The sequence below is a fragment of the Populus nigra genome, chromosome 19 (assembly GCF_951802175.1).
Source record: "Populus nigra chromosome 19, ddPopNigr1.1, whole genome shotgun sequence".
NCBI classification, from domain to species: Eukaryota; Viridiplantae; Streptophyta; class Magnoliopsida; order Malpighiales; family Salicaceae; genus Populus; species Populus nigra.
This window is the reverse complement of record NC_084870.1, coordinates 4,630,094-4,642,734: the sequence shown is the minus strand read 5'-3', so window position 1 is coordinate 4,642,734 and position 12,641 is coordinate 4,630,094. Positions and strand designations below refer to the sequence as shown.

Here is a 12,641-nt window from a genome sequence, read left to right as displayed (position 1 = left end):
TTACAGTTTAACTTGTTAAACCTTTGACGTGATCATGGTTTCCACTGGGATTAACAGCCTTTAAAAAAAACATATTTTTATTTAATGATATGATAACAAAAATAAATATGTAAAATTGAGTATCAATTAAATACCAAGATATTTTTTTTAGACTGCAATAATCTTAAAAAAAACAAACTAAAATGAATTTAAAATGAATCAAATATTAAAGGATGAAACTGAAACAAAAAAAAAAGTAAAAAAAGATTCAATCAAAAGAAAAGAATTGAAAGATGAAACTTAAAAAAAAAAAGAAAAAAAAGGTTCGACCTAGTAGGTCAACCTTAAAATCTCTCAGTCTATCTCCTTGCCGAACCTAAGTTTAAAATTAACCCTCTTAAGAGTTGCCTTGACATGAACTAGTTGACTTGGCGGATCCAAAGACAACTTAAATAATCGTTAAAAAACATGGTTTGACTTTGAAAAAATTAACTTGGAATGATTATGGAGGGATACATTGATGACATGCTAGTGAAGAGCATGACCTTTAAACAACATCTCTTAGACTTAGAAGAAGTATTCATTATACTTAAACACCATCAGATGAAATTTAATCTTTCCAAATGTGTGTCGCACGTGTGCGGCATTGCAGCGATCGTCCATCACACTCAATGTGGGTGTATCTGGAAAATATAGGGAGATAAGGAATTCTTGTCCTTTATTAGTGGAAAAATGGTATGAGAGTCGCCATCTAGTATTCTAGTCACTAGGAACCCTAACTAGTCGCAGAGATCGGGAACGGAGACTGGTTGCGTAAAGGAAAGGTATTAGCACCCCAAATATGCCCTACCTAAGGTAAGCTGCATTGTTTTATTGTCTGATAAATACTAAGGCTTCATTGTATTTCTATTTGTTGGTCTGTCTACGGTTTTAAAAAAAGTCTTTCTCAATAAGGAGGTCCTTATCTTATCGGTTAAAGTCTAACCATTCTAATATCTATAAAAGAACTACCTTTTGAATATCGGGAATATGTTTTACGTATAAATTCATAATCCTAGACATTAACAGAAAACAAAATATTTTTTTGAATTTTTTTGAAATATTGGCCAAGTTCTCGTGACTTTAATAAACTGATTATTAAAGCCAAAATACATGCTAAAATATATTTTTTTTTGAAGTTTTCTTTGCTGTATGAAAATATGATGTGATTTTTTCTTTGAGACTTGGCTGTATGCATGAAAACAAAAATATTTTTTTAAAAAAAAAAGTTTTGACAAAAATCGGGTATTTTAATACTGGATTTGTATCTTTACGGTATAAAAATATAAATCAATATTAAGCAAAAATCCATAACAAAATACATGGGGAAATCACAAATTTATTCCGAAAATATTTTTTTTTTGAAAATTTTTGGAACTAGGCCAGACCCGGCCCGATTATGTGAGCTGGGCCTGTATTGGCCCAGCTACAAGGCTGGACTTAGCCCAGCCGTGTGGGCTAGGCTGATGTTACAGCCCAACAAACAAATGGTTGGTTACTGTGCTGAGCACAGTAACTAGCTAAATGTAATTAGATAGTTACTGTGCTCAGCACAACAACTACATAATTATTTGTTGCAGAACATGAATCACGTTCTGCATGCAAATGAAAGAAAGCAAAGAGCAAATAAACTAGGGGCAGCAGGGGTGAGAAGGTTACCTGAAGTGGCGAGACAGTGCCGTTGGTGGTGGCGGCGAAGGCTAACGGCGGCGGTCAGGCAATGCCAGATGGTAGTTCTGCCCTTTCTCTACTCTGTGTTTTTTTCTTTTCTGTGTTTCTTCTCCTTCCCATTTTTATCTCCTGCTCCTCTGTCTCTTCTTCCTCTTTTTTTTCTTTTTGAAGATGGCTCAAGGTGGAGTTGTTGCGGGGGCGATGAGGAGGAACAGAAATGGTGGAGTCGCGACACAGTGGTTGTGCCAACCGGTGCTGCTGTTTTCCTTCTTCTTCAGCGTTGCAGCAAGGGGAGGAAGATGGCAGCTATTGTGCTGCTCCTCATTCTTCTCTATTGTCTTCCCTTTCTCTCCTTTGTCTCTCAAACGAATCACCTTCACCCTTCTGTTCTCACCTTCCACTCCCTCTCCTTTTTTTTCTTTCTTTTTCCTTCATACTCTTTCATTCCCATCTTTTTCTTTTGGTTTCACCTCTTTTTCTCTCCAAAACTGTCGGTCTCTCTCTCTCTCGGTCTCCCTCACTTTCTCTTTCAAAAAATCCTTCCAGCTCTCCTGTTTTACACCCTTTTTTCTTCTGTTTTTTCCGAGCTTTCCCCTCTTGAATCTGTCGTTTGCTTCTCTCCTTCTCCAAAATTTTGCCCCCCTCTTTTTTTTTGGTTCCTCCTCTAGTATTTATAAGCAGAAGAGGAAAGGATCACTTTACCCCTGCCATGGCGCAGGGTAAGGTAGGTGATGGGAGCTGCTGGCAGGGCATGGTTTCCTGTTTTCTTCATCATGGCGTCATGGGCTTATAGGTATGGGTTTTGTGCAAGTGGGAGGGGAAAGAGAGGGGAAGAATAGCGGTAAAAAATTTTAAAAATCTTCTTCTCCCTTGTCTCTGCATTCGCAGGGGAGAAGAATATATACAGTGTCGTTTAAAACGGCACCGTGTCTCTTTTTTTTTTAGAAAAGAAAAATAAATTTGGGAGTGACCTAAAAATGGGTTATGACAATGTGTTTTTGCTATCAAAGGAGGAAAGTTCTTAGGTTTCCTAGTAAGCAACAAGGGAATTAAGCCTAACCTAGAAAAGATTCAAGCTATTCTTGATATGGCTCCTCTTTAATCATAGAAGGAGGTTCAAGGCCTCACAACAAGATTAGCCACCAATAATAGATTCATAGCTCATCTAGGGGAGTATACTCTATATTTCTTCAAATCTTTGAGAAACATATCCAATTTTGAGTGGAATCCATATTGTTATAAGGCTTTTAAAGAGCTCAGAGTTCAATTTTCATCATTCGAGATATTGTTTCAGCCTAAGGAGAGTGAAAATATTTTTCTTTATTTAGGGGTGTCAAACTCAAGAATAAGTGTAGTTTTGATTAAAGAGGATGAGAGAATACAATGTCCAGTTTATTACTCTAGTCAAACCCTTGATGATACTAGAACCAAATATTTAAAAGTGAAGAAGGCGACCTTCACTCTAGTAAGCACCTCTCAAAAGCTTAAGCCATATTCCTAAGCTCACCAAGTCATAGTGCTCTTAGATCAGCCTCTACAATAGATCCTTCAAAAGCCAAAGATGTCTAGACGCCTGGTGAAATGGGTCATTAAATAACTAAATGCTCTTCAGTACAAACCCTGGTTAACTATAAAGGGTAAAACCTTGATAGATTTCATTATTAAGTGCCTTTTTAAAGGTTTTATGGATACATTTGAATCCCTATCCTTAATCATAACTTCTTTTACTACACTAGAAGTGCTAGTAGAACAACCTCTAATGATCCTTACTTGAAAAGTATATGTTGATGGCTCTTCCAATGTTGATGAAAATTGAGTTGGGATATTACTTGTTAATCTTGAAGAACAAGTCTTTAAATATAGAGTTCATTGAGTTCCAATAATGAATATCAAGTCTTTGTATTTCCATACTTCACAATGCCATTAATTTTATAAAGAAATGTGATCAATGTCAAAGATTTTCCTCAATCTCTCATCAACCATTGCAGAAATGATCACCTTAACCTTTACATGGCTTTTTGCTTAATAGGGGATGGGCATCTTAGTTTTATTCTATAAGGCCACAAACAAAAGATAGTTCATTTTGGTGGATGCCAATTATTTCACCAAATAGGTTGAAACATAATCCTTAATAGACCTCACCACCAATAAAATACTTCTATTTTTCTGCAAGAATATCATATGTTGATTTGGACTTCCTAAAGTCTTGATAATAGATAATGAGACACAGTTCGACAACTATAAGATGATAAAGTATTGTCAAAGACTTCATATTAATTATGGGTTCTCTTCAGTTTCACATTATAGTTGGGCTCAACTATGAGCTGAGCGCAACATTAAGTGGGTCTAGCGAATTTCCAGACACAGTACACTTGGATTCAACCATATGCTGAACCCAAGGCAATATGAGTCGGACACGTTGTCAAACCTAATACACTTAGGTTCATCCAAGTGCCAGAACCAATATGTTCGGGTTCAGCTATATGCTGAACCCGAGGCAACATAGGTATAGCAAGATGTCAAACCCAATACACTTGTGAACCATGAAATAATTTTTTGGACTAGGGTTTTGTAGTCGAGTCCATTTAAGTGTTTATAAAAAGCAAATGATGGAAACAAATAGTTTATTTATCCTAATTTTATAAAATATGCAATAGTTTTTAAATAAGAAATCTTGAGAGTTATCTTTTACAGGCAAAGAGTAGGATATAAGAAAAAAAATGACCTTAAATGATAGAAGTTTTATAACTACTTTCTTAATTTTAAGATAAGTAATACATAAATCATTTAATATACAGAGCATGTTATATAGTGATGAGAGATTTTTTCATGAAAATTGTATTATGTTAAGAGGTTTAAAGGACTATTAATATATGTATAATCAAATCTAAGGATTATAATGGATGATAGATCACTAAAATGTGGATTTATAATGTTTGATCATTGTTTTAGGATATGAAATAAGAAAATTTGTAAATAAGCATCAAAGTGAAGATTGGTGGGTTTAGGTATTTGATAGAGGGTCTATGTTTAACCTTAATATTGCATTGATTAGGTATATTTTTAATGTAAGTTTTATATTGGTAAAAAACTTATGATGTCTAGTTTTTTATATATATATAAACAGGGAATTGATCTAATACTTGTAGAATGATTTAGGATTACAAGAGTAAAGGATACACAAGCAACTTCACAATTACTTTCAAGGGTAATTATGACATTGGCTATAATTTATGTAATGGGACCTTTGGACAAGTTATATATGGTTGGAAAGGTAATTGAATCTAGATCATAAGCCAAAAGGTGAAATGAGATTTCAAGTATTCTAGATAGAGTTATAATTAATTAACTAGATCGTGCGTGATGGATCATGGATTAATTATTCTAGTCAAGTGTAGTGTTTATTAATTATTCTATTTAGGGTTTGAAAAGATTAAGAACAAAAAAGAAGTACATGTATTGATTTTGAATTAAATGAACCTATAATTTAGTTATTATTTGTTAGGGTGTTAAGAGTGTTTTGATTTTATCTAAGTACTTTTTGAATTTGCATATCAAATAAGCACTCTTTCATCTCTTTATTTAGTTAAATTTAATAAATAAACAAATATGTTCTCTTTCTAAAATCTTTGTTTTCTATAAATTAGATGAATCAATCATAACAAATGTATTATAAGGAGTTCTACGAAAATAAAATTATGATTGCAAAATTGAATTAAGTATGATTTTGATTTTTTTTAATCCTCTCGTGGATTAATCTGAAGAATATAAATATGATTGACTCTATTTTGGACTTAACCTTGAAATTTATGCATTTGACTCTTGTAAACATGTCTACTTAGAATTTAATACTTAATCATAGAATAAAATACAATTCATTATTATTGTAGTTAAAGTAACCTTAGTCCTTTGACTTTCAATATGAATGTGCAAATTATATTTATATTCAAAAAGTTATGATTGAATTGTTGAAAGTTTTAAGAATGGAACTTGTGATAATTGTTTTGATTCTTTGAATCTTAAATTGATTTGTTGAAAATTTATGAATGATTTGTGAAACTTAGTTTTGGGAATTAATGAACATACCTTTTTTAATTTGGAGAGTACACAACAAATATTTTAAATACAATTGGTTAGTCAAGGATTTGGTCATGTTAAAAGTTCTTAACTAAACTTTGAAAGAGACACTAGTATATGTTTTAATATCTTTATCATAATTAAATTTTGATCCTCAAACTTTTATTAATATTTTTATAAAAATTCAAAAATATTTTTTTCATAAAAATTCAATTTGTTTCCAAATTTTATCCATTTTTAATATTTTTCATGATTTTTTATTATTCTTACACACTTTGCATATTTTTAGATATTATTATAAAAGAGAATAGAAAAAAACAAAAGGAAGCAAAGTTAGGAAGCAAAGTTTTATTTTAATTTTAGTCATTTAAAATAAATAGAAAAATGTATTTCTCCAACCTAAATCTTATTCTATTATAAATACATCTTTCAATTATTTTAATGAAAAACATGTTTTTTTAAATTGTAGTTATTGTTTTCTAAACAAAAATCTATGGAATCTTAAAAGCCATATAAAAGATCTATTAAAAAAAATTAAAATTTATTTTAATTGAATAAAAATGAGCTTTTTTCATATTATGTATATAATAATTGAAAAAAATTGTTAACATTCATATAAAAACTTATAATATTATTGTAGAACCATGGAGAACTTCAATAACAATTAAATATAATGTTAATACTTTTTTTATGGTGCATTTATATCTAAACTTAGGAAAAAACAAAATATAAAAAAGGAATAGGTCTTAGCGCCTAGCGTAACAGAAGAAGCTCAAATACGAGTAGGCCTGCAAAGTTAGGCCCACACGATTGACCTTGATTTTGTTTTTTTTAGGGGTGGATGAATTTTTGTTTTTTGAAAAAAAAATTGATAACACACTGTTTGCTTGTCTAAATTTCGGTCACTAGAGAGGCGACTGAAAAATCAAGTTGGCTTTTTTCCACTAAAAAATCCTTTATTTTTATATATGTTCATCTAAAAATACCTAATAAACACCCTCAATACCCTAATAAACTTGTTTATCAATTAAAAACATCTTTAGACTAGTTTAAAAAATATAAAATTAAACCTGCAAAAATATTTTTTAACCTCAATTTATTTTTTCCAACAAGATACGAGCTCTAAAACACCTTAATGAAATTCATCTCGCCAACATTTGACATCTATATCATCTCTTTTTGTTGCTGAAAATTGGTTAACCAACAACCTTCTTTATCTTTCACTATTTTTTTAATGATTCTCTCTCTTCTCTCAAGATCAAGTACTGAAAAATAAATAAAATGAAGTTCTGGATCAAAATGTGAAAGTTTTAAAATAAATTTACTAAAAAAATAAAAAAAACATTAGAGGCAAAAAACTTTGAAAAGGCACTAAATGTACCGTGGTAAAAAATAAAAGAGACAAAATGTCACTCTCTTTATTAATGTTGGTCTCTAAAGCCTTGTTTGTTTGACAGAAAATGGTTTCCTGGAAACAACTTTCCAAACTTTCCTGTGTTTATTTGTCATTAGAAAAGTTAGTCAACGGAAAACACTTTCAAGTCAAAGAAAAATTTGGTTTGGTTTTCAAGAAAGTGTTTTCCTTTTATTTTAGATGGAAAACACTTTCCAGAAGTTGTGAGAAATTTAGAAATATCATATTATTTGCTGATTATATCAAATTTGGTTCTCAAACTTTTAATTGCTATATATATTATTTTGAATATTTGTTTTTCAATTTTATCCCTTAGAATTTGATTTTTATATTAACCTTGATCCTCATTATTATAATTATTATTTGCTTTTTTCTTGTCATTTTTTAATTGAATTTTTTTTATCTATCAAATTTAGTTATCATTTTTTGATTGTTACTTATTTTATTTGAAATAATTTATGAAATGATTATTATTATTATTATTTTAATTTCTTCATCTTTTAATTTTTTAATTTGTTATATTTAATCTCTATTATTTTGATTATTATTTATTTTGTTTGAGATAATTTATGAAATTATATTTTTAACAATTTTATTCTCATTCAATTTTATTTTGTTTCTCATTATTTTAATAAACTTGAAAATAAAATAAAATATTAGTAAGTTATTTTCCAGCTCATTTTCCATAACATAACTAAATATTAAAAAGTGTTTTTCAACTTATTTTCTATTACATTACTAAACATCGAAAAATAATTTATTTTTCTGGAATTCAATTTTTCAGAATTTACTTTTAAAAAAAAAACTACTTTTCAGCAAACAAGAAAGATTTAAATTAAAAACATTTAACAAACAACACAATAAGATTTATTTTTTTTGTTTGTAAAATTATGCATTAATTCAATGTTAAGTTGTTCTTTTGAGATTGAAATAACCTAGTTAAAAATAAAAATAAAAATCATGAATGCCAATTTAAAGACAAAGCAATATGAAATGATGAATTTTAATAAATAAAAAAAAGGTTTTGTGATCATAATAGACAAAATAGTAAAAGGAATATTATTTTACAGCAATGTTTTAAAACATGGATAAGGTAAAATGATTTCAAAAGATGACAGGCTTAAAGGAAAAGCACAGCTAAGAAAGAAGCAGACAAAAGGAGGTTGAAAAGAGAAAGCGAAAGGATCGCCATTTTGAATTGGAAGTGACTGGCCAAGACAGCTTCGATTTTTGTTTTCTATGACAAGAGAGCAGGCCGGCAGGGACATGGGATACAGTGCTATCCTCTTTCGCCACCGTGTTTGTCGCCACCCACTGTTACCTCGATCTAAAACACACCTCTCTTTCTCTCAAGAATAACCCCTGGGGGTTTTACACTTGAACTCCATGGACATGAATTTTGCTTCCCAATTGAACGAAGTGCGTGAAAATATTGACCAGAATTAATTTTGTGGATAGACGGCCAGCTAATTGACAATATCGTTGAAAGAAACCATTTAGTTAGATAGAAGTATTGTTCATATCGTTTCCTTGCTTGGTCTTCGTGTGTGTATGATTAGTGTTTTTTTTAAAAAACTACCAAATAAAATCTTAATTAACTTTAAATTAATTATGAACCAAACGTCTAATCAACATAATTTTATTTGATAATCTTTAAAAATATAGTTATAATAATCTTATCGATCTTTTTAATAATATTGGATGTATAAAATACAAACATTAGGTATGTTTTTAATGATTCATTCATTCTTTATTTATTTTTTTCTTTCTATCGTGAAGGTTATTTTATCTCATCTTTTTTGTTAGTCATTAAATCTTGAATTTTATTTTTTTTATCATGATATTTTTATAAAATTGTAGATTAATTGTTATATATGTTAATTAATTTAAATTTGATATAAATTTTGAAATAATCATTATTTTCTAGCGTAAAAAGTGTTATGTTCTTAGAAACTTTTATGACTGTTAGAACAGCAAAATACTCTTACATCGCAACACTCGGTAATTACATTTGTCCACTGCCACAACTGCGTACATGTAACACAAGACAACTGACAGCGCGGTGTCTGTTTTCGCAAAATGACAAGTTAGGATGGAAAGAAGGCACTGGCGATGGGTCACATCCCACGCTGCATGTTCAAGAAATATACATGTATTACTTTTTCTCTTCTCACCTTGGCCTTTTGCTTTTGCTTTTTGTTTTAAATTTGAACTGTGTTTGTGTTTATCGAATCAGACCTTATTCACTGCTAAGATTGTGTTCGGGAAGATGGTAGATGTCGAGGGTTGTGCATGGATCCACAGAAAAAAGCACGAAAAAACACGAATATCTTATTTTTTATAGATAAGATTTTTATACATAGTTGAGTTGAGTTCTACCTAACATCATCAATCTCGAACAGCTGATGCTAGAACACTGATACGAGAAAACGAGTCCAATCCGAATCAACTTTTTTTTAAAAAAATGCAAGCAAAAGTTAAAGTTTCACCACATTCCATGCTCTTTACAATGCTTCTTTATTAATTATTTAGTTGTTTTGTTTTATTATACTCTTAACTTGTCCATTTGCTAAATAACATCTTGCAAATTAAGGCACAGGAAGCAAAATTTCTCATTGCTAAAATCAATATACGGCCACTAACCAGTATCAAATCTTTTCTTTCGCATTCAAACTTGACATTAGTTGTTGTAGGAAAAAATAAATATATGATTAGTTCTACGATATTTCACATTTTTTTCCTAAATGATTGAAATGCCACCACCTTCACGATGACGGTATAGGTAGATGCACAAACCACAGAGTAATGGCTTCTTCAAATGACCCCGAAGCCAGAAGAATCCCCCTCCAGTTTGCCCTTGGCATATTTCGGCTCCTGCATAATTCTATGACGATTCAATCCTTCCAACCAACTTTCAAACCAGAAGTATTCTAATTAATTGTAGTCGGCAGGTAAAGCTTTCTGAATTCCAGACGGCTCAAGCCCTCAGAATTCAAAAGGGCTAAAAAACGTGCAACCTCATCTGAAAATACACAAAAGCACTCCAAAAAGCACATCTTCACCTTCCTCCCTCCCCACTCAACATTTATGGAGAGGGGTATGTATGGTATTACGACATCACCCACAGAGGAAAAGAGAAAAGCTCGAAATCATGCATTCTTATCTCAAACACTCGATGACTATAAGTAGTACACTTCCGTCACGCTTTGTCTCTTGAACCAAAAGGAAAAAATGACTGCTGCTAGGCCAATCTTCGCTTGTGCTTTCGTTATACTGTGCACCCTTTTCCATGCAGCCCGCCCAGAGCTCATCTTAACCTTAGTCAACAACTGTCCCTTCACTATCTACCCAGCAATCCAGCCCAACGCGGGGCACCCCGTCCTCGAAAAGGGAGGCTTCCCTCTCCAAACTCTCACCCACCGCTCCTTCCGTGCACCAGACCAGCACTGGTCAGGCCGGATCTGGGGCCGCACTGGCTGCACCTACTCAAACGGCAAATTTCAGTGCGCCACTGGTGATTGCAACAACAGAATCGAATGCAACGGCCTCGGTGGAGCCCCCCCTGCCACTTTGGCACAGATTACCCTCCACCACGGCCAAAACGACTTCTCCTCTTATGGAGTGTCTCTTGTCGACGGTTTTAACCTCCCTATGACTGTGACCCCACACGAAGGCAAAGGGGTGTGCCCTGTGGTAGGTTGCAGGGCCAATTTGCTGTCCACGTGCCCAGATGAGCTAAAGTTCAGGTCACCGGCCGGTCATGTTGTGGGGTGTAAGAGTGGGTGTGAGGCATTTGGAACGGATGAGCTGTGCTGCAGGAACCATTACAACAGTCCGCAGACGTGTAGGGCTTCTAGCTTCTCTGAGTTCTTTAAGCATGCGTGTCCTGCCACGTTTACTTATGCTCATGATAGTCCATCGCTCATGCATGAGTGTTCTTCGCCACGTGAACTTAAGGTTATCTTTTGTCACTAAAAGAGTCTGTACGTTGCAAAGTCGAAGAACGAATATCGTATCTATGCTTTGGTCTTTTGTATGATCTGTCCTAATTCTCTCTGGCCCAGCTTGGAATATTAGGAAAGATTGATAATGTCGTAATCTTCCGGTCTTTACGTTGTGTGTATGGGAATGTAATGTTTGTGCTTCTGTTTAATCAAATCTTAATTTTAGATACTTTCGTCTTGCTAGCTAGTTTCCAAATTAATCTTAATTATTCTGAAAGAAAAATTAGGTTTCAGGCCATTACAGATTTGGCAAACTGATTCCCAGAATTGCAAACTCTGTAGTTGATTGGATAGCCAGACCCAACTAGGTTATTTATGTGTCCAGTGGACGGGGTTGCTACCGTCATGAGGACTGCCAAACCTGAAAACAGATAGCTAGGACTCCCCTGGATATTATATTTTGTGAGATTAGGATCCCATGCATTCATCATTGGATCATCGGGCTTATATTAGTTGGATTAGTATAAAAATATTATGATCCTTCTTCTGTCATAACCCAAATTTATCAAGAGCAAAATAAAATAATTTACTAATCCAATTCAGTATGCCCTAAACAATTATATAAAACAACTACTTGTTTTATCCTATTTTGTCCAGTCCAATCTCACCTCTCCTGCTCGAAAGTTACCTTCCTGTCACCGGAATTGCTTTCCATATTTTTTTAATTTGAACCACAGAAGAAGTAACCGGCGAGTACGTAGGGGGGGGGGAAAGATGAGAAAAAAAGAAAAGAAAGCGTGTCTGTACTGCAAGGGACGGGTGCAGCTCTATTTTTGAGGTCTGGAAGAATCCGATACGTCGAGCAAAAGACAAGGAAATCAGACAAGACAGTACAGAAAGGTTCAAAATGCAAGGACCAAATGTTTTCGCATTTTTATATATCAGATTCCTATCCATCCATTCATCCTTGTTTCTCTAATACAGAGCCAGTCACGTGAAAGCTTACTTTATCACACGCCCACCCGGTTGCTATTTTCTCTCGTTGTATATCAGAGTGCCCAGAGGCTGCACGTGCACCTGCAATTGCACGTTCCATGCATCAAAGGCTGTACGTGCACCTGCTCTTTCACTTTCTATGCATCAAAATGATGTTTTTCACTCACATGTGCACTTTTTTAAACAAACAGGCATTTAGGATAAATCTGCTATTGTGGTAATTTTGGTTCTTTTTAAAAAAAAATACATATAAATTATAATTTTTCTTAAACAAAGTTCTAAAAGAATTTTCAATGGAATTTATATAAAATTATAATGTTTATTAATTAATTAAATTTTTTTAATTTATGGTTAAAGTAAAATGCAAGCTACACCACACTATACTATAAAGTAAAGCGCATTTTTTTAAAATCTCTTAAACTAAGTTGCTGCTTTTCTAATTGGCAAATATGAGACTTCGTGGCATGCGGTAATTTCTAGTTTTTAAAATATTTTTCAAATTATCTTTTGCTAGAAAAAAA

The 12,641-nt window shown here is 32.7% G+C and overlaps 1 protein-coding gene across 1 annotated transcript; it reads left to right on the top strand.

Moving 5' to 3' along the window:
- The first annotated feature begins 10,264 nt into the window (after nucleotides 1-10,264).
- LOC133679460 (osmotin-like protein) lies at nucleotides 10,265-11,353 on the top strand. The gene has a single exon (XM_062102062.1). The coding sequence runs from the start codon at nucleotides 10,412-10,414 to the stop codon at nucleotides 11,153-11,155; it is 744 nt and encodes a 247-aa protein (XP_061958046.1). The 5' UTR covers nucleotides 10,265-10,411; the 3' UTR covers nucleotides 11,156-11,353.
- The last annotated feature ends 1,288 nt before the right edge of the window (nucleotides 11,354-12,641 follow it).

What these genes read in the sequence shown, in the direction of transcription:
- LOC133679460 (XM_062102062.1), top strand. Translation starts at nt 10,412, where the DNA reads ATGACTGCTGCTAGGCCAATCTTCGCTTGTGCTTTCGTTATACTGTGC.